The sequence below is a fragment of the Pinus tabuliformis genome, chromosome 1_2 (assembly GCF_031772625.1).
Source record: "Pinus tabuliformis cultivar Carrire ecotype Pingquan chromosome 1_2, CPIR1, whole genome shotgun sequence".
NCBI lineage: Eukaryota > Viridiplantae > Streptophyta > Pinopsida > Pinales > Pinaceae > Pinus > Pinus tabuliformis.
Genome location: NC_142298.1, coordinates 661,816,495 through 661,843,262, shown reverse-complemented (window position 1 = coordinate 661,843,262; position 26,768 = coordinate 661,816,495). Strand labels below are relative to the sequence as shown.

At 33.8% G+C, this 26,768-nt stretch overlaps 1 protein-coding gene across 1 annotated transcript; it reads right to left on the bottom strand.

Annotated features, from left to right (window-relative positions):
* Positions 1 to 17,080: 17,080 nt before the first annotated feature.
* On the bottom strand, positions 17,081 to 18,522 carry LOC149207426 (uncharacterized). Its single transcript, XM_089393898.1, has 3 exons — positions 17,725 to 18,522; positions 17,540 to 17,632; positions 17,081 to 17,367 (listed from the first exon to the last, which is right to left on the bottom strand). The coding sequence occupies exons 1-3, from the start codon at positions 17,851 to 17,853 to the stop codon at positions 17,170 to 17,172; spliced, it is 420 nt and encodes a 139-aa protein (XP_089250024.1). The 5' UTR covers positions 17,854 to 18,522; the 3' UTR covers positions 17,081 to 17,169.
* Positions 18,523 to 26,768: the final 8,246 nt, after the last annotated feature.

The window sequence follows — 26,768 nt, the reverse complement described above, 5'->3', positions numbered from 1 at the left end:
GGATATTTAAGTTCTGAAATTGAGAACCATAGTAGCCCTATTTGTCCTCTTTCTAATGCCACCAGTCTGATCCAAATTGGATTCTCCAAGAAAGAGTTATGCACAATCTTCCACGGTGACCTGATTATATACTAGTTCAGTGGAGCGAACTTGTACGACGTGCCACGAGTCACTGTTTCGACCTTTGGCTCTGAAATGTATCTACAAGAAACTACAATCTGACCTCTTTCTTCATCTTTTACGAAATTTCCATCCGATGCTCAGAGAGAAAGTTATGACGATTTTCCCTAGGTCACCTGTTTGGAATGTAATTCAGGAGTCTGCAAAAAGACCAACTTCCTCAGATCATATCTTTCCAAATATAGCGCGAAAAGCTCTGAAATTCGGACCCGAGATTGAGTGCGATTTCTTATCAAATGGGTTTTGTTTTTAGCTTTTGAAACATCGCAGAAAAATTTTTATAGTGAAAATACCACGATGACCTGTTTGGAGCAGCGAAACCCTAGAATCTAAAGCTCTGATACCAAATGTTATGAAACCAGCTCAAGAAAAGATAGAAAAGATAGATCAACACCTTAGAATTCAGCCTCTTCGAGGGGGAAACCTCCTTTACATTACATAAATGAACAATTCTTGGATGATACAAATGAAAAGACCTCCTTTCTATATATAGGAGTCTAAGGGGTCATAACATAATCAGAGCTGACATGACAATAATAATGTAAGGGCACAATAATAACAATAGTGGGCCTCTATGTTGCACAATAGTAACGATATGGGCACTACATGGGTACATCAATATAATAAGTGGGTTGTACTAATAAAAATAAGGGTTACACTAGTAGTATAGGGGCCTAACCGATGCATAACCTATTTTTCGCACAATAGGATTTTAATCCAGGTATTCAAATATTTTACGTACTTAAACCGTAGTACTTTGAGAAAGTGCCACTCTGCCTTGGTGTAGCTGACTGAGGTGTCGACCGTGAATTCAGTCACGAATCCTCCTATGATGTGATCAAGCCTATGATCGACAACGCAGATGATTTTATCCTCTGATTCTTCGTAGGGTCCACACAATAGGACCATCAAGTTTCCACCTTCCTTCGCTATCTGCTAGCTTCGCGATCCACTCTTATAGCTCGTAGATATCTATATATAGGTATCTGTCCAACCAGTGTTCCTTTGTTAGTTACGGGTTTCTGATCTCCTGTGTCGCAAATTCATCGATCTTCCTATCCAACCAGTCTCTGATCTCCTTTTTAGTTGGATTCCAGTGATACGACATCACACATCCCTTATGCAGATTCCGGTCCCGTCAACAGAACCATTTTTTGGCTTGAGGGGGCCTGACCTAGGTTCAATGTTAATTAGCCAAAAAAATCCCTACACTGCTAGCCCTTTCAACATTAGCCCGTGGACCACAGACCTAAGTCTCACCCGAAGTAGTATGTGGGGATGCTGGAACCACGTTTCCACACCCTGAGATGGTTGTGATATCGTTTGATTCCCTCTATTCCTTCCTTCATGCAGGTTTCCTCGCTATAGGGCCTGTGAGACAAGCCCTATATTTGAGCCTTTAGTATCTCTGTGAAATGGTACTATCGGCCTTCATGCAGCCCTAGCCTGTTGCTCAGGTACTTTCGCGCTGCTAAGGCAGCGAGCTGTACAAATTCCCTAATTAATTTAAGTGACTTGCTTATCTTATCCCATAATTATAGCTATCACTGCGTAAATAGATAATCGTAATTGCGTTCAATTATTCAATGTAATTGCATTGAATCGCACATCACATAAGAATAATAAAGGAAATTCACACATAACATATCAAGATGCAATAATGGAACAAATACACAAGAATTGCAAAGTATCTTTCTTTATTAATATCTTCCAAGTGTTTACAACTCTGTCCACCCTGCACACACAGCTGCAGGGGTCCACGCACTTAGTTGTGGACTTCTATCCTAGGTCTCTGTGCACTCAGCTGCAGAGGCTCTACCTATGCTACAACCCAAGACTTAGAGTTCTTACTTCAGAGCTACGACTCTCTTACCTTATCCATCATTCTATGTCTCTCTAAAACTACTTAGAGCTTAGCTCTTTTTATACAATCCCATGGTTCGCGGACTATGGGTAGATCTCTTATAGCCGACCTTAGTTTACAAAACTTAAGGGAGGACTACACTTTATGACACATAATACCTTTGTGCTCCGTGACCACAAAATGTAGAGTCTTTACATTTTTATTGCAAAATTTGACTCAAACATGGTCTTTTAGCACCAAAACTACCCTTGGGGGATCCTGCTCCCAAAACTTTTGCATTTAGATTCGATTTCAAAATCCCATTCCTAGGGAAGAAACTTACACTGCAAATGTTTTCCCAACATGCTTCTATGTAAGATCCTAGGTTCTACACCTTCTGTCGGCATGCAAATCAACTAGAGAAGATTACACCAAACATGTTGGTGCATCACTGTTTTCTTGAGAAACTTATTGGATCTATTGTGCGCTTGTGATGCCTACAAGAATCAGGAGCATCCATCGTCTCCTACATGACCAGTTGTTTGACTAGAGAATCGAATCTGAGGCTGAAGTTGTTGTCCACTTGATTGTTCGGTCCATTCTCCCTGGTGTGTTGTCTATAGGGTGCCCTTACACGTGAAAGTTAGTGGATCAACCCACTATATGACCCAAACACTATCATAAGTCCAATTCAACCTTCTACGAGTACCAGCCTATGAAGTCTTCACCATGTACCAATAAGCTAATGGCCTCATTATATGTCTCATTCTCGATGAACGTATATTATTGGTGAACATTGTATAACCTGCAACCTTAATAGAAAGACTCTGATATAAGAGATCTTATCTATCACCCCTACTGCAAATAGCATATGATCTTCGACTTTATTCAACTGTGCTCGACCCTCCTACTAAGCTCATGATGTTGTCATGGCATGTCCCACCCACATTCCTACAGTTGCTTCAGAGGTCTACATGACATCTTACAAATGTTGGATCATTATAGTCTATTTTCTTATTGTTGCCTTCGTCTTAGTAACACAAAGTACTCTACAAATGACCTCAACTGAAAAATATCAATCAAAATAATGTCTCTAGGGAAAAGATGGGGTAATAGCCTAAAGTGAACTATTATCCATTTTCAACTTACGGTGTTTCCTTGGAAACAACGTTTTAAAACTTTCATATTGTGATAATGGGTGGAGTTTCCATCTAAAATGCATTCAACTCATCAATAATTTATTTTTATGATTTTTTAGATTTCTTAAAATATATCAAGAAGTAAATGTTTTGATATCCTTAGTATCTTTAAAGCTTTGATACCTGTGACGATAGGTGGAGCATCCACCTGAAATGCACAAAAAATAATTGATGCCTCAATTCATGATAAACATCAAAGCACTTACTTTATTATACATCTTTATTTTTAATTATTATTATTATTAATTATAAAAGAAATAATATATAAATTAAAAATATATACATTAAAAAAAAATCCAAACATCTAACAAGAGTGTTAACTATGGAGATTCACTTTTATTTTACCTCTAGATTCTTAGTTTCTCAGTAAGCTTTGTTACAATACCATGGGTCAATATCATACTCATCAATATAAGCCATGAGTCATTTCATATGACTTTTTTTATTTGATCAACTTAATTAAAAAAATAAAACTAATATTTTAAAATATTCTAGAGAATAAATCCCAAAATAAACTTAAAATTAAATTAGAATTCTAAAAATCTAATCTCAAAATAAATAAAACTATTAAAATAATTAATAATAATAATAATTTAAGTAAATTTATAATTTTAATACTTATAATTTTTTTAATTTTAATAATATAAAATACCTTTCATGTTTATTATAAACATCAAATTGGTATCTATAACTAATTTATATTGTTATGCGACTTATCACAATTTAATTTTAAGCTATAAAAACTTATTTCAAGTATCTGACCACATGAAAATTGAATTTCGAATCATAGTTGCATAGGCTCGAGTTGCATAGGAATCTGTTTGGAACTGGCCGTATGAGGATTGCATTTTGAACCAAATCCCATATTTGATTCTGAACCAGCTTTCCTATCCGATCTACCAAATCGCGAGTAGATATCAATGTGATTACAACCAACGTTCTATCAGGATTCTAAAGATTACTAAGACACTTCAAAACATTTGATGGTTTGGATTTACGTACAATTAAAAATGAATGGATGCATAAGTGAAAAAGAGAAATATCCGGAAAAAGGGCAAATATTTGACAATGCACATACATCTCGCTTCATCTAACTATTCGATAATTAAAATAGTGAATGGGCGGTTGTCATACGATGGGTGTTGTGAAGTCACTATCTATCAATGCCTTACTATTTATGTGGACACTATGTTTCCACCGACTTATATCTAATTGATGGCTGCTTCTCCTTACCCAACTACCAGTGATCTGATTTCCTTACCTCATTTACTTGGGCTTTTACAGCGGACATGGCTTTGGGCAGACCTCTTAAGGCTTGTTTTGCAACATTGGCAGAAGCAATCAACAACTTCATTTGCAAACAAATTTAGAAGATGAGTTTCAAAGTAACCTTATGAAATTGAAAATGACATAATTGTTTTTTCCGTTCAGTTCACTATGAGTGGGAAACCATTCTAAATTAACAATAAATTTCACTATACAAATCTGATACTAACTACGTCCATAAACAATCTTTCCCTATACCAATCTGATGCCAGTTATGTCCATAAACAATATTTACTGGATATTTCAAAAAATCAATTACATACTCCATGTCACAAACTGAAATAAAAAAGAAAACAACAAACCATTCCCACAAACTGGAATGAAAAAAAAAACTTCACACCATTCCCACTACATACAACAAACCATTCCCACAAACTGGAATGAAAAAAAAAACATCACACCATTTCCACTACATAACCTACACTCACCAGGAAAAAACATAAAAAGAAAAGTTGGTTCCTTGCGGAAGAAGCAACATGAAAAAAATTGTTCCAGGTCGAAGAAACAAAGAAAGGGGCGGCAGAGGCTCTCTTCGGTTTGGCTGTTTGTAGACTTTAAGATCGTGGAAAATTGTCTAAACTGTCGCTTGTGGAAGGGATGGATATTGATTCCAAAATTCGGTCAAAAAATTTCCATGAGCGACCGGCCTGCTTTTTGGATAAAGGTATTTTGATTTTGTAGACTTTAAGATCGTGGAAAATTACTGGGCGAGCTGAGTATTAGGATAAAATTGTCTAAACTGTCGCTTGTGGAAGGGATGGATATTGATTCCAAAATTGGTCAAAAAAATTTCCATGAGCGACCGGCCTGCTTTTCGGATAAAGGTATTTTGATGTCTCGGTACGTCATAGGTACATTTAATTTTCTCGTGGCTTGTGATCTCCGACAGCTAATTGATTGGAATACAATATGATTTGCACTATAGTTAAAGAGAGTTAAAAAACTCGTGCTTTACGAACAGGTAAATTGTATTTACAATCAGTGGTCATATTAGTAGATTAATAGGGAGAAATTGCCGCTGGGTAAATTAGGTCTAGAGGAGTTGAAGTTGGCTTTTAAAATGTAGTCTTAGTTTCATCAAGAATTTATAAAATTAATTAAAAAAAATTAATTAAAATAGTTGAGATAATTATTTTAAAGATAAATTTAAATTTTTAATTGAAATATACTCTTATTAATATTCTAAAATATTTTAGAGAGGTTTAATCTCTACTATTTATGGGATAATTATTGATAATTAAATTAAAATTCTAGAAACTTTATTTTAAATAGACATAATAATAAAATTTTATTCTTATGGAATTAATGTATGCATATATCACTTATTTATTTAAATTACATTTTAGTGGTGACTATCTAAGACGGAATGTTTTGGTTGTGGTGAATACTCTTGATTCTCACATGGAAGAAACAATTTCAATTCTATTCCATTCCTCATCCTCTTGCTAATTAGATTTAAGACCAATACCTACTAATGTTATGTGACTCTGCCTATACCTCTTGATTCTACCTACTCACTTGCTTGCATTTACTTCTTACCCCACTTGTTACATTTATTGTCTTCTCCATTTGCTTGGGTTTATGAATAGTACATACATGTCTTCTTTCTCCTTGCTAAACATGAAGACTAAAAATTAGGCACCAATGATCAAAATTGATTTAATACATTCTTGATTCATAATAATTTGATATAGTTTTGTTGACAAAGTATAATGTTATTTATGTCTCTTTAGCACATGTGTATCAATCATTAGACTTCCAATTCTCATGAAAAATTAAGTTATACTTCATTGAAGGAAAATAATGTTGTTTATATTTTTAAATATATATATAATTGAACGTTGCAGTAATATCAACAAAACAACACTATATTTTGATTATTTAAAAAAAAATTGGACTAGTTTCCTTATTAAAAACTCATTGTAAGTATTTAAACTATTGGACCAATTATCTTTTAATTAAAAAAAAAATTATTGTTTCTTAGGGTTGGCATCTAATGAATGAAAGAGTAAATAGTCATATTAAATTCTCTCCATAAAACTTTCATATAGATTGCAATACTAGCCTACTAGTAAAACTATTTGTACTCATTCAAGAATTTTGTACAACATACCATAGTAAAAGATATAATATATAAAATTTACATACATTTTTAAAATTTTTTATAGAAAAAATATATATTTTAAATTATCAATAATAAAAATTTAAAATGAAATTAACCTTTCAAATTAAAATGCAACTCTTCTCTTAGTATTTTATCACTAAATATGATACTCTAATGAAAAATTATATATTTGTACTCATTCAAGAATTATGTACAACATGACATAATAAAAAATATCATATATAAAATTTATATACAATTTTAAATTATTTCTCATAAAAAAATTAATTTATTTTAAATTATTAATTCTAAAAATCTAAAAAAAATTAACCTTTCAAATTAAAATACAACTCTTCCCTTAACATTTTATCACTAAATATGATGATGTGATGAAGAATTATGTATTAGTAGTCTCAATCTCTGATATTATGTGACTAAAAGGATTTCTATATAGTACCGCCAAATTTATAGAGAATAATTTGAGCACTAGTAATGCAAACTTTTCATTATTTTTTATTGTATTGTTTTATAATAGTACATTTGAGTATAATTATAGAAATGTGAAATTCAATATAACTTCATAAGTTTAAATAGATCAGTAGCTATTGTTGGCAGTTAAACCTAGGTTGTCTTCATGGTAGGCATGGTGGCCCATGTTTCCACCCTTACGAAGGGCACCATCGTCGCACCAATGAAAAGAGTGACATGTGAATTTGGTGACGATGGAATCTGTGGGAATTTTATATCTCCCCCTAGTGTTCCATCGGAGCTATTAGAGGATGTTACACGAAGATTGTCGGAGATCATATCATTGCAATGACGAGGAATAACATAGTTGCTCCTAGGTGGTTATTTTTATGCCTATGGAGGGGGTTCTTCAATAGTCCTAAGTTGATAGTGGTTTGGTTTCTGTTCATTAGAGCATGCACTTTTATGCAATACACACTGATACACAAGGAGTTTTAGGCTCGCTCACATGGTGGTTGGTGAATTTCCGATAGAGAAGATTATGCGTGATCAGAAATAACGAAAAGGATACTATGACTTTTGCAACCATTCCTTAGTGTGGTGGTGAAACTGTAATTTGGTATTCCAAGATGTATGTCAAATGTTTAATGTATTGGATTGGATATTACATATTTTGAGGTCATTCAATAACGGTTATTTATCTGAATGGTATGATTTTCAAAATGAAGTACCTAACACATTATTGGTACTTTAAAAAAATAAAATTTATTCACTAAAATTATTATTATAAAAGATAAAACTAAATTTGGAACGATGATAAAAAAAAAGTTTTACTAATAATTTTATTTTACTATTTCAATTGTATATTTGAAATAATAATCAAAGTTTATAATTTATAAAAGATAATTGTATATGTAATGTCTCATTTTGTAAAGAAAGAATTAAAATATTTATTTATTTTATTTAAGTATAATGGTGGAGAAATTTAACTATTTATTTGGTATTATGGTTATGTTGAAAATTGGTGATGGGGACTTTTTAATTTTAAAGTCAATATTTTTGAAATGTGCTCTTTAGCTCTATTTTTACTACTTATATAACGAATAAAGTAGAATAAGAGCCATTATTGAAGATCACAATGTCAAGTGTCACTCAAGTACATTAAACAATGAATAAAATGTTGTTATTTATAGATTTAATGGTTATTGGATTCCTTCTTTAGATTCATTAAGATGTTGTTATTTATAGATTTAATGGTTATTGGATTCCTTCTTTAGATTCATACCATAGGATCTATTAGGCTTCAAGAAAGCATTATGAGATATCTCTTCGATCCAATGGATTTTTTTATATATAGTACATTTTTCTTTGTCACGTAGATTATAAGCAAGTTTAAGGAGTTTGGGAAAGAGTGGATAATTTTATAACTCCTTGGTTCATAATTGGATCCAAGATTTATGTCAATAACCTGGATGATGGTTTAGGATGATTTTCCAACTTTGTTCTTACCATCTATGGAGGACAATTGTAATACTTTGGATAATCAATTTAAAACAAATTCACCTATATTGGGGTTATGCACATATGCTCATCTTTATGTTGAGGTCAACCAAAGTAAGCCTCTTCTAGACAAAATGATTCTCAAATAGAAAAGGTTCAGGTAGACTCAAGTACATAAGAATACAATGGACATAGGATATATCATATTTTAACACATCTACAAGGTTCTTATCCTCATGCATGAATTCATATTTTATGAAAAGGGAAGTTAAATATTTAAAAAATGTTGGACATCTCCATTGGATGAAGGTGAGGAAAAGAATGAGGAAATTCAACAAACAACGATCAAGAAATAAGGATGATAACAATTCTCCATGACTGTCATTTAGGGAACGATTTCTTGTCTTCAAGGATAAAACAAAAAAATGGATATTAGGATAGTAATTGTACATTAGAGAGGAATCATGGAATTGAGATGTTTGATTTTTATAAGGAATTGGTCACTTTTACTCTTGATTTCTTTCATTCTCAATTACAAGTTGCAATTATGGATTCTTTTTTAAAGAGGTGAAAATAGAACTAAAAATAAAATAAAGAAAAAACAAGAAATGTTAACTATTATGTTTTAAATGGTAACAAATGATATGTACATTAATTATCTAATTTCATTCTTGTTGGTATAATCTTCACCTACATTGGTATTTATTTATTATGTGCTACGAACACTTGAAAATTTTGATTTTTATATAAACTAAAATCGAATATCGTAATACATATATAATAATAGTTATTACAAGATTATAATAAAGAAATAGTCTTTAGCTATAATGCTATTTATATATTATGTGTTTTGAGCATTTGAAGAATATGATTTTCATCTAAAATAAAATAAAAAATCATGATCCATATATAATAGATATTATTAAAAGCTTATTATAAATGATCCATAGCTATCCCATCCATAGAGATTACATACCCCAGGTACTATATTTGGTCCTCGTAAAATTCAGACTTACAAAACTTATTGTAAAGTTGATGTTCCCTAAGTGTTTGTAACACTATCTTTAGGTGTTGTACATGTTCCTCCAACATCTTCGAATAAATTATAATATCATCCATAAACATAAACACAAATTTATCCAAATACTAACTAAAAATACTATTCATCAAGGACATACAAGTAGTTGGTGCATTCGTAAGTCGAAATGGAAGTACAGTGGACTCATAGTGCCCATATCTAGTTCTGAAAGTTGTTTTAGGAATATCTTGATCTTTAATCATTGGACCTTCATTGATGGTATCTAGACCTTAAATCTATTTTATAGAATAATGTGGTCCCTCGCACTTGATCAAATAAGTTATCGATTCTAGGTACTGGATTTTTTTTTAATTGTTAACTTATTCATCTTCATGTAGTAAATACATAATATAAATGTACCATCCTTCTTTTTCACAAATAAAACTGGTGCTCCCCATGGAAAAAAGGTTATTCTGATATATCCTTAATTAATTCCATTAACTTTGCGCACTCATTTTGTAGGATGCTTTAGACACTTTTGTGGCCCCCAACATCAGCTGAATTGAGAAGTCAATGTCTCTCTTAAGTGGAAATCTGGGAATCTCATCTGGAAACACATCCTTTTATTCATGTGTCACCTCTAATTCATTTAAGGTTATGGTTTTATTTTATTATGAATGATTCTCTACCTGAAAGAAAACAATTCACTAAAAGTAAAAGACATTCTAAAGGAGGTTTTTGCAAAGGTCCCCATAAAAATAGCCCAAAAATATGTTTGTAGTGGAGGTCACTAGTGGAGGTTGATGGGGAGCCCTGGTATTGCACTAAGAGTGTTGCAACTTGTATGGGTTCCTCAACTCTATTTATCAAACCGGGGATTGTACAAACTTCAAGGTGACATTTCTATATACACAGTAGATGGGATTCTACTCATGCCACCCTCAACTAGGAAATTTGAACAATAGTGCTCCAAGGCCATTCTTTCTACTAAATTAGAAGGAAATTATCCAATGAAGGTGAAATTCAGAAGCCAACTCTAATGAAAAAAATGAAAATGCTATTTAAAACTCAACCTATAGACGTTATTAACTTGTAAATGCTACTAGGTCAATTCATGAAAAGACAAGAGCTACACTACTTGCGGAAAGGGAACTAACCTATCATGTAGTCATCCATCTAGCTATCAAATCCACTTGTAGATAGGAAACTAACCTACCAAATCATAACTCGAGATTTCATGCATAATCTATCTAGCTCACACTTCCATATCAATGAATGTTTTATTTCTGCTAAATCTTTGATAAAGAAACTAATGCTATTCTATTTTACAATGAAGGAAAAGGATGGTTGGAATGGCCTAGGTGTTGCCGTTGATCATGCAGTCACATCTAGGGGTCAACATACTTCTAAACTAAGTAAAACTTACATCATAGGTAAAAAAAGACAGTTAAATAGGCTACTATAGGCATGCTACAGGAAGTTTCTACACATGCCCTATATTTGCCACTAGAAGGCCTATAATGCTACAAGAAGGATGTCGAGAAGGTTTAGGAGGTAGGAATGATGAGTTAAAGGAACGGTAAGGTGGATGGAGGTTGTGGTAAATGGATGAAATGTGTACAATACCCATAGCCAAGCTCAACACCTTAGGAAGGTTTGTTTTGAACTAGGAGAGTTGCTTACAGTGACCTCGGGGAATGAGCTCAATAACATAATTTTGGGATTCATCAAAGAGGGCGAAGAAGTGCAGGATGGATATGGTGAAATGTCCCTTTCCTTTAGATCCAAACAACCCTGCAACATCACATGCACATACTCTTTTATCATTGACAAAATAAAATAACTAATGGTGGAAAAGATGAGTTGAATTTAAATACCATCTAATCTATGCCAAAAACTCTTATCTAGTCAATAAATCAACTCCTAAGCTACAGTAAACATATGCAAACAAATATGACTAATATAGACCTTCCTCCAAGAAATCATAAAGAGAGCATTTTTGTGTTGTAATTGTAGATTCTTCCATTCATGCTCCCATGAGAGAGATGAGATAGAGGTTACAATCTCAATATTTTTGATGGGTTATGTTCTAATGGAATGTAGAAAACTAATAAGCATTATAAGCTAAAAGTAAATACCAATACATAAGAGGGACGTAAGCCATTGAGGTTGTGCCCAAACCTAAGAGCTTTAGCCGTCTCAAACTAACTCAGTGATTAACCAATAAGAAACTTCTCATTATCATTGCATCAATGTCATATACATCACATAACTAGTAAAAAATAACAGTATCAAGTGCTTAAGCTCAATAGCTTCCTAGATGAAAAGAAATTTCGAATCCTAATGAGCTCTTTGACATGTTTATTTATACAAGAGGGTAGATACTAACATCTCCCTAGAAAATAGGAATGTTTCTCTCCCAAAACATGAGAAGGGTGGATCTTGATCTTCTTTAGCTACACTTGCTTTGCTGCTAATGACGTCATCCTGCTTGGTTGCTAATGACCTCATCCTACTTGCCTTCCAATGACCTCAAGCTGATGAGACAGAGTGTGCTGATTTTTGTTGATTGATGGAGTTAAGGAGGTGGAAAACCTCGTAGAATTTCTCCGCGTTGTCTACTCCCAGCTCTGCATTGAAATCATCTAAAAAATGCCCCACTTCCTACATTTAAACCATATTAGGCCATATGATATAGCAAAACATATTTTACCCCTCTCACTAAGAATAATATAATAAAAATTGTAAATAAATGTCATAAAGAGACATCTCTAAAGCTAGAGGATGGAATTATGAACCTTATGATGTAACTATTGATGAGCCTCATCATCACCCCTGACTAAAATTGTTACTCATCCTCTGAGAAACTCAATCATCTATGTCCATGTACTTCATGGCCCTGGTGGCTTCCCTAACATCCCAAGGCTCCCCATATGGTGTTGCTTCTTGGGGATAGAAACCTACATTTTTTCCTATCTCTATCCACTCCTTCTTCTCCTATGCTTCATTTCTTCCTTCCTCTAGGTCTAGATGAAGGGTGGACTGAGCTTGAGTACAATCCAATTGACTTTTCATCTTTTCAAGATTATTTTATACAACGGTGTCCTCTCCAATTTATTCTTTAGATTTTCAGGAGGCTGATATTCCCTTGTCTAGAGACTGTGGGGTAAGGGATTCCATCTCCTCTGGGAGGCTTGTTGGCTTTATGTCCATAACAACCTAAGTGTGTCTTAAAAATGTGAGATGACTTGTTCCTGGGTGGCAAGATATTTGGGTGCTAGGTCAGCATCATTGGAGATGATAGTATGATTGGTAATGAGAGTCATTGGGCTTAGTAGATCTTCCCTAATATATAATGGTTCATTTTCTTTTTTTTCCATTACTTTCTTTACTTCCTCAACTCTTGCCTCCTCATGAGTTATCTAGGATGTTAGGGCCATCAGCTGTGTATCCCCCAATTTTGCATTGCGATACAAAATATTCGTATCATTCAAGGTGAGGCTATGAATGTAGAACTAAGTCAATTTTTATTTGTCTTCTATGCTAACCTTGTTACAAAATTCAATGAATTGCTTGTAATCTTCAAATGGCATAGACCCATGTTGTGCTAAAGTCATGATTTCAAATTGCAACCACTGCTCTATGAGAAAGAGTCCATAAGACTTGGATAGTTTTTTGCACTGCAATGCTTCCATGGAGAGGCTTTCCATTATGGCGAGTTGAGTTTCCTTTTTCTACAACTTCTCCCTCAACCACCTATTTTATGCTTGTAGTTGCTCCTTCATTGTGGATTCCCTCTCTCTTAGCCCACTCAATTATTTGCCCATTCACAGAACCTTTTCTTCGATGAGACCCACATATTCCACCTTTTTAGACTTAGAAATTTGCATCCGTCTGTGGGTTCTTCCTCTTTCTGCTTCTAGCTCAAAGAAACGTTGGACTACAAATTTTTGAGGAATAACTCTCCTTCCTTCAATGAATTTATAATAGGATCTTAGGCTAGGTTGTTGACTAGGCTCCTAGAGCTCTGGGAAGTCCCTCTCAAATTATTTTGGGGAATTTTCTACCTCTTGTAGTTGTTGTGTCACCTTCTAGCCCTATTGTTGTTCATTATGTCCCTCTTGTAGCATCCTCTGCTCCTATTGTAGCACACTGTGTTTTTTCTGTAGCATACTATGCCCCTCATGTAGCTTCCCCTTTTCTTCTTGTTGGAGGGTGGTAAGTGTCTTGGGTTGTTTTAAGGAGGTTGATCTGGTGGTGGGCCTCGTTAAATATGCTATAAGACTCTTTGTTATGGATTTTGGAGAGGTTACCTCTTCAATGTTTCTTCAGTGGGACCCACCTCCTCTTTCTTGATTGGGGATTCTTCAATTGTGATAGGGGCCTTTCTAGGAGTTTGTGGCCTCCATTTCTTTATCATGGTTCTTCTCCTAGTCTTAAATTATAAGGGGGCTTCCCTTTGTCTATTCGTTTTAGGTTTGACTGAGGTGCTCAAGGTAGATAAAGTTGCAACTACCTCTTTTTCAATGGGTCCTAGAGAAAAAACTTTCTTTCTCTCGGGATATCTCTATTTCTCTAGGCTCAGTAGTCTTATCAGGACTTGATTTTTATTGTTTTTCCCCTCTTCCTCTTCCTCTTGTTATTTTCCTACCCCTTCCTCTGGTTCTTCCACTATCCTCTTTTCATCTTAAATTTTATCTTTCCTCTTATTCTGGCCCTACCACGTCTTCCTCTCATGTCATTTCCCATTCTTCTTATTCCTTTATTTTCCCTTCTCTTCCTCCAAAAATAGAGGTTGGGGTCTCACCTGGTATGAGGGTCTGTGTGTCAATGAAGGCCTCTCTATATATGTCTAGGAATTTGGACCAAAGGACAGAGACTCTCAAAATTTTCAAGGCATCCACCATTATCAGTTTAATGAGGTCTTGGCGGCCTAGGTGTTGGTGTTTTCCCTCTCCCATGTTTTTACTCATGTCCCTGATGGAATGTAGGAGGAAGTATGGAACACTAATTCTTTGAGACAAAGGCAATTCTTCTTGAAATTTGAGTTCATGAAGTAATATAAAGTGGTAGGCACAGACCACACTCAACCTTCACTCACCTGAGATGTATTTTAGGATATGGTTGGGAATCTCATCCCAATGATAAGGTATGTTTTCCCTCCTAACGGCATTCTTGTCCTCGACAAGTTTTTCATTGGAAGTGAAGAAGTTGTTTTTAGCAGTGGCATTGGCTGTTTTTTCTTCTATGTCCCATTTGATCCTGAAAGGTAGGGTTTTCACTCTGCTAATTAGTTCATGGCTGAGTGAGATAGATTATCCCCTCACCATAGTGGTGGCGTTATCTTTTGTTTGTGAGTTCAGGGCCATGGAAAATTCAAAGGCAATCTCATCATCGTATCCTTTCAATAGCTCAAAGAATCCTAGCCACTGGTGTCTTCTAAAAATGTATACCACAAGAGAGTGTACATGGATTATTTTGGTATCTAAGGGATCCCTTTTGTTAAATCCTCCCCCCATCTCTTCTCTATCGCTACAACAAAACCAGCGATTTGCGCCAGATTTAACGCCAAATTTTAGTGCATTTTTTTTGTAATTGTGATGAGAAACCTGGCGCTAAATCTGGCTCTATTGTACAATTTTTAAAGTGTCCTTTTTTGCACCTGATTTTGCATCCTTTTCCACGCTAGATTTTGCATCATTTTTTACACCAAACTATGCATCATTTATTGCGTCAAATTTTGAACCAATATTTGCATCTTATTTTATGACAGGTTTTGCTTCTAGTTTTTTGTCATTTTTTGCATCTATTTTTCATTCTCTTTTGCTTCCTATTTTGTGTCATTCTTTGCTTCCATTTTTGCACCATCATTTGCATCAAGTTTACACTATATTTTGAATCCAATTTAACGTCTTTTTATGCATCCATTTTGTGTCAGTTTTTGCATCTAGTCTTACGCCAGGTTTTGTATCTAGTCTTACACTAGTTTTTGCTTCTATTTTTGCACCAGCTTTGGTGCCTATCTTTGCACCATGTGTTGAATTTGATTTAGCACCAAATTTTGCATCCATTTTTGTGCCCATTTTTGCATCTTTTTTTGGACCATTTTTTACATCCACATTTACGTTTGATTTGTCTCCATTTTTCCCATCTCATTTTGCACCATATTTTGCGTCATTTGTTTCATCCAATTTTGCATCATTTTTAACACCATCTCTTGCATCTAATGTTACATCATTTTTAGCATCCAAATTTTCATTTATATTTGCATCTTATGTTGAGTCATGTGTTGTGTCCACCTTTGCATCTTATTTTGTCTCTAATGGTACATTCAATGTAGAGCCATTTTTTACGTCTAATTTTGTATTTGTTTTTGCACCAAATTTTGCATCCAATTTTAAGCTATTTTATGCCCCCTTTTGGACCATTTTTTGTGTCTACTTGTGTCCAATGTTGCACCATTATTTACACCGACTTTTTCATCCAATTTTTTATTTTTTTGGTGTCTAGTTTTACATCGTTTTCACCATCCAAATTTGCATCCTTTTTTTCCTCATTTTGTGTCCACATTTGCATATAATTTTGTGTCTGAGTTCGAGCCTAAATTTGCATGTGATTAGGAATCATTTTTTACATCCAATATGGCATCCTTGGTTTCACCTTTTTTCAGCCCCATTTTGCATCTTGTTTTTTGTCTTTTCTTACATCTTTTTTTTTTCCTTTTTTTCACCCAAGTTTGCATCCCAAATTTACACCATTATTTGCATCATCATTTGGCATATTAATTTGTAATGCTTTTTGCTTCTTTTTAACGCTCAACTTTGCATCTTATTTTACATCTAGTTGTTGTCTTTTTTTGCATCTAATTTGGTGCCCATTTATGTGTCCTTGTTTTTGCCCAATTTGATATCCTTTTGTATGCCATGTTTTGTTCCCTTCTTTGTGTCAACTATTGCACAATTTTTCACTTCTAATTTAAAACACTTTGTATGTCAATTGTTTGCATTTTGTATTAATTCCTAGTTTAACATCCAATTTTACTTTCAATTTTGCATCAATGGTTACATCCGCATTTGACTTCTTATATAGAGTATATTTTTCTTTACATATATGACCCCTTTTATAGATTCATAGTGAAATATATGATAGTTTCTAAATATCATTAAAGTAGATATCACAATTCAAAATCATTTGTAAAGAAATTTAAGAGAAATTGACAACATCCATCCAAAAAAATAACAATGTGCCATTAACAATTTTCAAAACATGTATAAAATAGCAACATAATACTAATAAAATCAGTATTATTTTTAATCAAAACAACTAAATTTCAAATATGATTAACAAATCAAAATATTTCATGAATATCGTTATTCTACGATAAATTAACAACATACATTAATCAAACTCATTGTATGATTACAAAATCAAAATGTCTCATTGATATAGGGTAAATTCAAAACGCCCATCTAAACATAACAATGTCATTCTACACAATAATTTCTTCATAAAAAACAATGCATGTGCATGCCTAGCTACCACCACCAAGATCATCCTCATGATCATCTTGACCATCCTCATTACTCTGGTCCACATCATCACCAACACCGCAACTATCATCATCATCTCCTCCTTCACCACCATCATCATCATCCTCATCCTCATCATCTCCTGATATATGTTGAAAATAATTTGGATCATCGTCTTGGCAATCATTACCTATAGCATTCTGACAAAAAAAATCAATATTGCATGTTAGTATTAATTACATAACACAACGCATGTTTTTGTTATACAATGTTAACCATAAAATGAGGTACGATATAATATCTAATAGTACTAAAAAATAAAATGAAAATATGGTTTAAAAGTATATTGGAAATCCAACTAAGATTACATACCATAGAGTCCATCCAAACAACAAATTCAACCCATCTCTTTTGCTGCAGCACCTCCTTTTCCAAATGATTTGGAGGTCTTCCATATTTTAGTTCCTATCAATCAGTAAATAGGGAGAAATTAGATAACAATGACTTACTTCTAGTACAAAATTTATTAAAAAAAATCACATGTTTAATATACTTACAAAGGTTGTTATCAGTGCTTTTAAACCTTTCTGGCCACTACGATGAGTGACTTTTGTCTTGGTTAACCTCGCCTTGGATGCCTTGTCCTTAAACATAAACCAATTCAATTTATTTTCACACAAATACATGTCTAAGATACTTATAAGTATTAATACATTCTAAATAATGTTAAATGAAAAATTCAATACCTGAATGATCTCATTGTCGGCTTTTCTTTGTGCATCCAACTTCTCATATGATTTTACAAGTTCTTTCCATACTTTAAAAGGTATGTCAATAGGTCTTTGTTTCAGTCTTTGATCTTGAGGCATTTTTTTAATTTTTCTTGTTTGGTTGCAACGAAACCTCTTACAATTGAGCGAAATTTGCAATTTTATCTTCTTAACCGACCAACCGGTACCAAATTCATTCTCTATGTCTTGTACCACCATCTTTTTTAGGTGAAGTGGAATCTTGGAGAATGTGAAGTGAAGATGATCTCTAAATCGTTGAAGGCAGGAGTCCTTTAGCCTATTTAAGAATTGTTTTCCTGCTTCTGTCCTTCTTATCTCCCCTGAGACAGGGTCATACTCTATCTTGGTACCTAAACTACCAATAGATGATGCATAAGCTGAGGATGAACAAGAATTTGTAGTCCCAGGAGTTGCCACCAAAGAAGATGTTTCAACACAATGTTCTTCATTATTGGTGTTTGATGTCAATAACACTTTTTTCGATTTTTTTCTTGATCCAAGAGAGGATGGGGAACTAATGGATTCTCCTAAAGCTTGTTGATTACCTGGACCTAGTTGATTAGCTTCAGGTGATTTTGTATTAAGAAAATGCATTAGGGATTCAGCATCCAAAGATTGAAGTTTTTTGAGTCCTTCTATCCCAAAAACATCTTCAAGCAAGGACTCCGTTATCGGATTCTTTCCCTGTCCAAATTTCAATGATTTACCACAATGTATAATTATAAAATTATAATTCTAACTTCAAACCTTAAACAAAAAATAAAACATATTATATTATGCAATTATTCTATAAAAACAAAGTAAGCTTACCTTTTCCGATCCACTTTCACCTCCTTCTCCACTTGCCATATCCTCAAAGTAGAAGAGATCGATAGAAAAAGGATGTTCTCCCTTAAAAAACAAAGGATTGAAGGTGAATAATCTCAAAATGGCTGTCTAGGGCAGAATTTGCAAACAACTTAGTTAAAAATCCAAGTGACAATTTCTATTTTGACTATTTCTTCCTTTCTTGGAATCAGATTCTCCAGTGCTAAATGATAAATGGTTCAACTCTTATGCTGTCATGTATATAAAAGACCTCATGCCATTGTTCCCCCCTTCATGTTTTTTCCTAAAAAAACATTACCCTTTTTACATAATTACAAAATATAAAAAGCAGCGGATTTTTACATACTTACATAATACAAATAGCAGATTTTTAGCAATTGGAAATTAGATTTACCAAATTTCCAAATGTTTTTTTATCTAATTACAGAACATAAACAGCAGCAGATTTTTGCCAATTAGAAATTTCTAATTGGTAAAAATCTGCTGCTGTTTGTATTATGTAATTATGTAAAAATCTGCTGTTGTTTATGTTCTGTAATTAGATAAAAAAAATTCAAAATTTGGTAAATCTAATTTCTAATTTCTAAAAATATGCTGTTTTTATTACATAATACAAACAACAGCAATTTTTATCTGCTAAAAATTTGGAAGATGAAGATCTTATTCAATTTCTGTATTTAGTTTCATGTGGCAAGAACAAGATTCTTCTAAAGGAACCTAGCACTGCAACAATATCTACAAGTGATAATTTTGAATTCAATCCTCCCTTTTCGCACAAGTTGAAAAATATTAAGATTCCACTTACAGATATGAATGCAAATGAGAGGAGCAGAGTGATCGAAAATGTAAAAGAAGAAAGACATTTCTAAAAAGATTCAAGAATAGTTCTCATCATGAAGGCTAGAAAAATCTTACCTCAGAAACAACTATTGAGCGAGTGTGTTGAACAGCTCCAAAGCACATTCAAGCCTGAACTTAAAGCAATAAAATCCAAAATTTAGGACTTGATCTCAAAGGAGTACGTGGAACGTGACAATGGAAACAGTAATTTATTGAGATATATAGCCTAATATTGCTGATTGAGATGCAAGTTGAAAACAAATCTGTAATGCAACTTATGGTTAATTTTGTTTTATTTTAGAGAAATAAAACATATCATAGATTGGATTTTCCATGTGAGTTCGATTGACTAACATAGAAATACTCTGTTTTGTGATAGAGGATAGAAATACATAAACTAACCGTGGCAATTCATTGCCAAAATTGTCAACTCCCCCTGATTTAGTCACTAATGGAGACTGCAGAGCATTTTCAAATGGTGTGCCAGTAACAACCTTATCATTATCTTATGTAAGCTCACGATTTGTCAATGGCGTACTACATTTTGGTCCAAATAATGTGTACAAGCAAGGAGATATATCATGGCCCTCAGTATGTCCAAGAGTCTTCAGTGGTGTGTCGAAGGATTCCATCCTCCGTTCTAGTGTAGGTGATGAAATATTCTATGAAACAAATTGTTTACTTATCTCTTGAAGGGAAAAAATGAAAAAATGTCACACATACAGTGCACCAACTGTGTACTATGTTCCTTAAGATGAATCTGATAAAGAAGATGGAAAAATATGAAGTTCATACATAATTTAGCTTACCTTTTCAGAATCCATCGCTGCTGTTTCATTTTCTTTCTATAGATTCTATAACTTCCATAAACTAAGTTGTCCCACCAACCCAGCACAACTCTCCTTTAATGAACTGTGCATAGCCTCATCACTTCCTATGGATTGCCTTGGCCTGTAAACAGAAATGGTATCGACGGTTTTCTTTGTGCTTCCATTAAGTTTTCAATTCATCGGCCTTCTGGAAGGTGTAGCATAGAATGACTCTGGAAGTTGTCCTTGTAAGTCCAATTGCAAAGTTTGCAATCTATTGCTCAAAGTCGGTATTCTGTCTACAATGAAAGCCATAATGGAATTTCCATATGTGATCTGTATGTTTCTACACTCAACATCTGCATTTCACTCCTTATAAACCATCTCATAAAACCACTGTATCAATGCATACTAAGCTCACCAGAAATCTTTCTAATAATGACCATAGCTCCTGTAGGGATGGTATCGCCATTATGCATGCCACAACAGTAACACACTAAAGCCTACTAAAAGAGAAAGCTTGGATTGTGGTGTGACTCCCTAGCATATGTGATAAATGTACCAACTGTACATTTCCCATTTCTCATCGGGTGACTCAATTGTATTTCCAATCAGTATATTTTTGGATATTTTTATTGGTAGCTTTTTGGGATGTCTTAAAGAAGAGCGAGGCCAAACAATTAATTTAACTGTTATCATTCCAATTAAAATATCATCTAAATTTACTATTGAATTAGATTCTGATACCATCATTAAAACTAAAATATTACCTAAATCTTTAATTGAATTAACCTCAGCAATAAATTTACAGGACACAAACGGGCCCTCTTCACGTGCAATCCACAGTTTTCAATCAATCATTGATGCACTAGTCAACAGTGCAAATCTAGAGCAGGCCGTAATCATGATATTGCCAAAATCATACATAATTCATTCTGGCATCTGGCCAGTGTGCAAGACACTGCACCATCCAATGAAACCACTAGTGTACAGTACAGTGACCGAGCGGTTGTTTACAAACATTTCAATGTGACCACAGACATGGTCAAAACTAATCCAAGCTTTTCAAAGGTGTGTTGCTTTGACAATTAGAGGTAATAATCTTCTATGCGGTTCAATGGCTAAGACCTAACCAAGTTTCCTACTAACGAAATGCCATTTTGCCCTGAAAATGTCACTGGGTACTTCACCAAGCTCAGACCATGGATAACTAAATACATATTAATATTAATAGGTTTAATATAATGTAATACACCATTATTATATACAACTTAAGTCAACTAACTTCGAGATGTTCTTAAAAATATATAAAATCATAATTTATAATAATTAAATAAATATAAGGTTGGTGTTAAAAGTGTTTATATTATTTTTTGTTTGTTAGTTTTAGTAGCTTTGATAACTGTACAATTCTAACCAGTGTTTTTCAGACTAAAGCTTAGTTAACTTTACAATTCTAACCAGTGTTTTTTAGACTGGTTATGATTTGAAACCCTGCTTCGTCTGAAACCCCAAGTGTAGAAGATAGTTTTGGTTTTGAAATGCTAATAGTATTGACAGTGGATGTCAACAATATCACTGACTGCCAGAACAATCTGCCCATGCATATGCTCTTCCTTGATTATGATATTGAAGATAGGCAAAGGAAATTATACCAATGAGATAGATCTATGCTTTAGAGAATGAAGATCACTGGATACTCCTGGACTTATTATGGAGACTGAAGACACAACAAAAGTATGACATTCCTTAGAAGTGAAGTCAGATGATCTTTGGTATCATAGAGATTTGTTCCTTTCACTTCTTCATAGGCACCTTACTAGCTAGTGCCAGTGAGAAGTATCAGTGAGTTCTGAGGGAGCAACATATATTTTCTTACTATGCCAACTATATGCCCTAGACTTGAATCTAAACGACGAATTGTCAACAATGGTGTCTTGTCACTTAGTTTTGATTTTCAAATGCTAATAGTATAGACAATGGATGTCAACAATATCACTGACTGCCAGAACAATCTTCCCATGCATATGCTCTTCCTTGATTATGATATTGAAGATAGGCAAAGGAAATTAGACAAAGGAGATAGATCTATGCTTCAGAGAATGAAGATCAGTGGATACTCCTGGACTTATTATGGAGATTGAAGACACAACAAAAGTATGACATTCCTTAGAAGTGAAGTCAGATGATCTTTGGTATCATAGAGATTTGTTCCTTTCACTTCTTCATAGGCACCTTACTAGCTAGTGCGAGTGAGAAGTATCAGTGAGTTCTGAGGGAGAAACATATATTTTCTTACTATGCCAACTATATGCCCTAGACTTGAATCTAAACAGAGAATTGTCAACAATGGTGTCTTGTCACTTAAAAAAAAACTCAACAGTGCCTTGTGGATCTTAAATTCAATGAGTTTATTTATGCTGGTCTCTGTAAGATTGCAGTTTTCATTAGGGGTTCTTTCCATGGTCATATAAGATGATGCCATTTGATGCTATTGGTTAGATTACATATAAGCATCGAATTCTCAACAATGGTGTCTTGTCAATTAAAAAATACTCAACGGTGCCTTATGGATCTTAAAATCAACATGTTTATTTATGGTGGTCTCTGTAAGATTACAGTCTTCATTAGGAGTTATTTCCATGGTCATATAAGATGATGCCATTTTGACGCTATTGGTTAGATTACATATATATGGAGTATCGATTCCATATTAACTATGCATCAATGCCAAAATATGTCGCAGAGAAGTAAAGCAGATTGATGCCATTCAGTCAAACTGACTTTGTTGTAGAGGAACGTGTCAGTCGACCTGTGTGTTAATGTTATACATAATGTAGAGGAACAAAGTCTTATACATCGTGAGCCATATGAACTGTGTAGAGCCAAGAGCCATTGGTAATAGATTTGGCAGTAACAACATACCAAGCAGCTCTGCTATTGCTATTCAATGAAGCTACGAAGCTGAGCTGTGTAGAAATTAAATCTCAACTAAATTTGGAAGATGAAGATCTTATTTGACTTCTGTATTTAGTTTCATGTGGAAAGAACAAGATTCTTCTAAAGGAACCTAGCACTACAACAATATCTACAAGTGATAATTTTGAATTCAATCCTCCCTTTTCGAACAAGTTGAAAAAAAATTAAGATTCCACTTACAGATATGAATGCAAATGAGATGAATAGAGTGATTGAAAATGTAAAAGAAGACATACATTTCATGAAGTTCTGGTCTCCAACAAGCTAATCACTCCCACTAGAAAGCCATAATGAAATTTCCATATGTGATCTGTATGTTTCTACACTCAACATTTGCATTGCACTCCTTATAAACCATCTCCTAAAACCACTGTATCAATGCATACTAAGCTCACAAGAAATCTTTCTAATAATGACCATAGCTCCTGTAGGGATGGTATCGCCATAATACATGCCACAGCAGTAACACACTAAAGCCTACTAAAAGAGAAATCTTGGATTGTGGTGTGACTCCCTAGCATATGTGATAAATGTACCAACTGTACATTTCCCATTTCTCATTGGGTGACTCAATTGTATTTCCAATCAGTATATTTTTGGACATTTTTATTGGTAGCTTTTTGGGATGTTATAAAGACGAGTGAGTCCAAACAATTAATTTAACTGTTATCATTCCAATTAAAATATCATCTAAATTTACAATTGAATTATATTCTGCTACCATCATTAAAACTAAAATATTACCTAAATCTACAATTGAATTAACCTCAACAACAAATTTACAGGACACAAACGGGCCCTCTTCACGTGCAATCCACAGTTTTCAATCAATCGTTGATGCACTAGTCAACAGTGCAAATCTAGAGCAGGCTGTAATCGTGATATTGCCAAAATCATACATAATTCATTCTGGAATTTGGCCAGTGTGCAAGACACTACACCATCCAATGAAACCACTGGTGTACAGTACAGTGACCGAGCGACTGTGGACAAACATTTCAATGTGACCATAGACATGGTCAAAACTAATCCAAGCTTTTCAAAGGTGTGTTGCTTTGACAATTAGAGGTAATAATATTCTATGCGGTTCAATGGCTAAGACCTAACCAAGTTTCCTAGTAACGAAATGCCATTCTGACCTGAAAATGTCACTAGGTACTTCACCAAGCTCAGACCATGGATAACTAAATACATATTAATATTAATAGGTTTAATATAATGTAATACACCATTATTATATACAACATAAGTCAACTAACTTCGAGATGTTCTTAAAAATATATAAAATCATAATTTATAATAATTATGATTCCCTGGGTCATTGAAATAGAGAGAGGAACAAATATAATTTGAACAACATCAAAAAATACAGTAGTGAGATAAAACACAGTTCCCAGGGGCCAGGAGTTCTGAGCGGTGGATACAGATGTGGAATTAACAGTCATATAAGGAGATCCAAAGAAGAAAACCTTACCTCCTCTATCATTTTCCATGCTTGAAGAAGCAATCTAAGTTCCTTTGTTTTGTAATTGAAGTATCTCAGGCACTGGCTATTACTAAATATTTTGTAAAGGAAATCAATTTTTATGTGCAAGTATAACATGGAAGTCAACCTTTCATTTAAATTATTTCTCACTATCTAATAATTATACCTTTTCTAAAAGGAAAAGAAACTGAAATATCCATCTAGTATTATTTTGGCATAGATTAGATCTCAAAATTAACAAATAGATACAAGCTTTGCAACTTTGCTACAGGCAACAGATTTTGGACACAATGTTCTTTCTATTTTCCTAAGCAGAAAATACTCCAAAAAATATGCACAGAATCACTCTAGCTAACAGAAAAATTTTTATCAGGCCATAATATTAACGAGTAATGGATGCTTGCATAAAATCTAAAATTTCGTTTTACTGTTTTAGTAATTAAGGTCGATCTAAGAAACTATAACATAAGAAGGAGGTCATTACTTAATATTAATATGTTGTATGGATAACTAAATACATATTAATATTAATAGGTTTAATATAATATAATACACCATTATTATATACAACATAAGTCAACTAACTTCGAGATGTTCTTAAAAATATATAAAATCATAATTTATTATTATTAAATAAATATAAGGCTGGTGTTAAAAGTGTTTATATTATTTTTTGTTTGTTAGTTTTAGTAGCTTTGATAACTGTACAATTCTAACCAGTGTTTTTCAGACTAAAGCTTAGTTAACTGTACAATTCTAACCAGTGTTTTTCAGACTGGTTATGATTTGAAACCCTGCTTCGTCTGAAACCCAAAGTGTAGAAGATAGTTTTGGTTTTGAAATGCTAATAGTATTGACAGTGGATGTCAACAATATCACTGACTGCCAGAACAATCTGCCCATGCATATGCTCTTCCTTGATTATGATATTGAAGATAGGCAAAGGAAATTATACCAATGAGATAGATCTATGCTTTAGAGAATGAAGATCAATGGATAATCCTGGACTTATTATGGAGACTGAAGACACAACAAAAGTATGACATTCCTTAGAAGTGAAGTTAGATGATCTTTGGTATCATAGAGATTTTTTCCTTTCTTCTTCATAGGCACCTTACTAGCTAGTGCCAGTGAGAAGTATCAGTGAGTTCTGAGGGAGAAACATATCTTTTCTTACTGTGCCAACTATATGCCCTATACTTGAATCTAAACGGTGAATTGTCAACAATGGTGTCTCGTCACTTAGTTTTGATTTTCAAATCCTAATAGTATAGACAGTGGATGTCAACAATATCACTGACTGCCAGAACAATCTGCCCATGCATATGCTCTTCCTTGATTATGATATTGAAGATAGGCAAAGGAAATTATACCAATGAGATAGATCTATGCTTCAGAGAATGAAGATCAGTGGATACTCCTGGACTTATTATGGAGATTGAAGACACAACAAAAGTATGACATTCCTTAGAAGTTAAGTCAGATGATATTTGGTATCATAGAGATTTGTTCCTTTCACTACTTCATAGGCACCTTACTAGCTAGTGCCAGTGAGAAGTATCAGTGAGTTCTGAGGGAGCAACATATATTTTCTTACTATGCCAACTATATGCCCTAGACTAACGTAGAGGAACGTGTCAGTCGACCTGTGTGTTAATGTTATACATAATGCAGAGGAACAAAGTCTTATACATCGTGAGCCATATGAACTATGTAGAGCCAAGAGCCAACGGTAATAGATTTGGCAGTAACAACATACCAAGCAGCTCTGCTATTGCTGTTCAATGAAGCTACGAAGCTGAGCTGTGTAGAAATTAAATCTCAACTAAATTTGGAAGATGAAGATCTTATTTGACTTCTGTATTTAG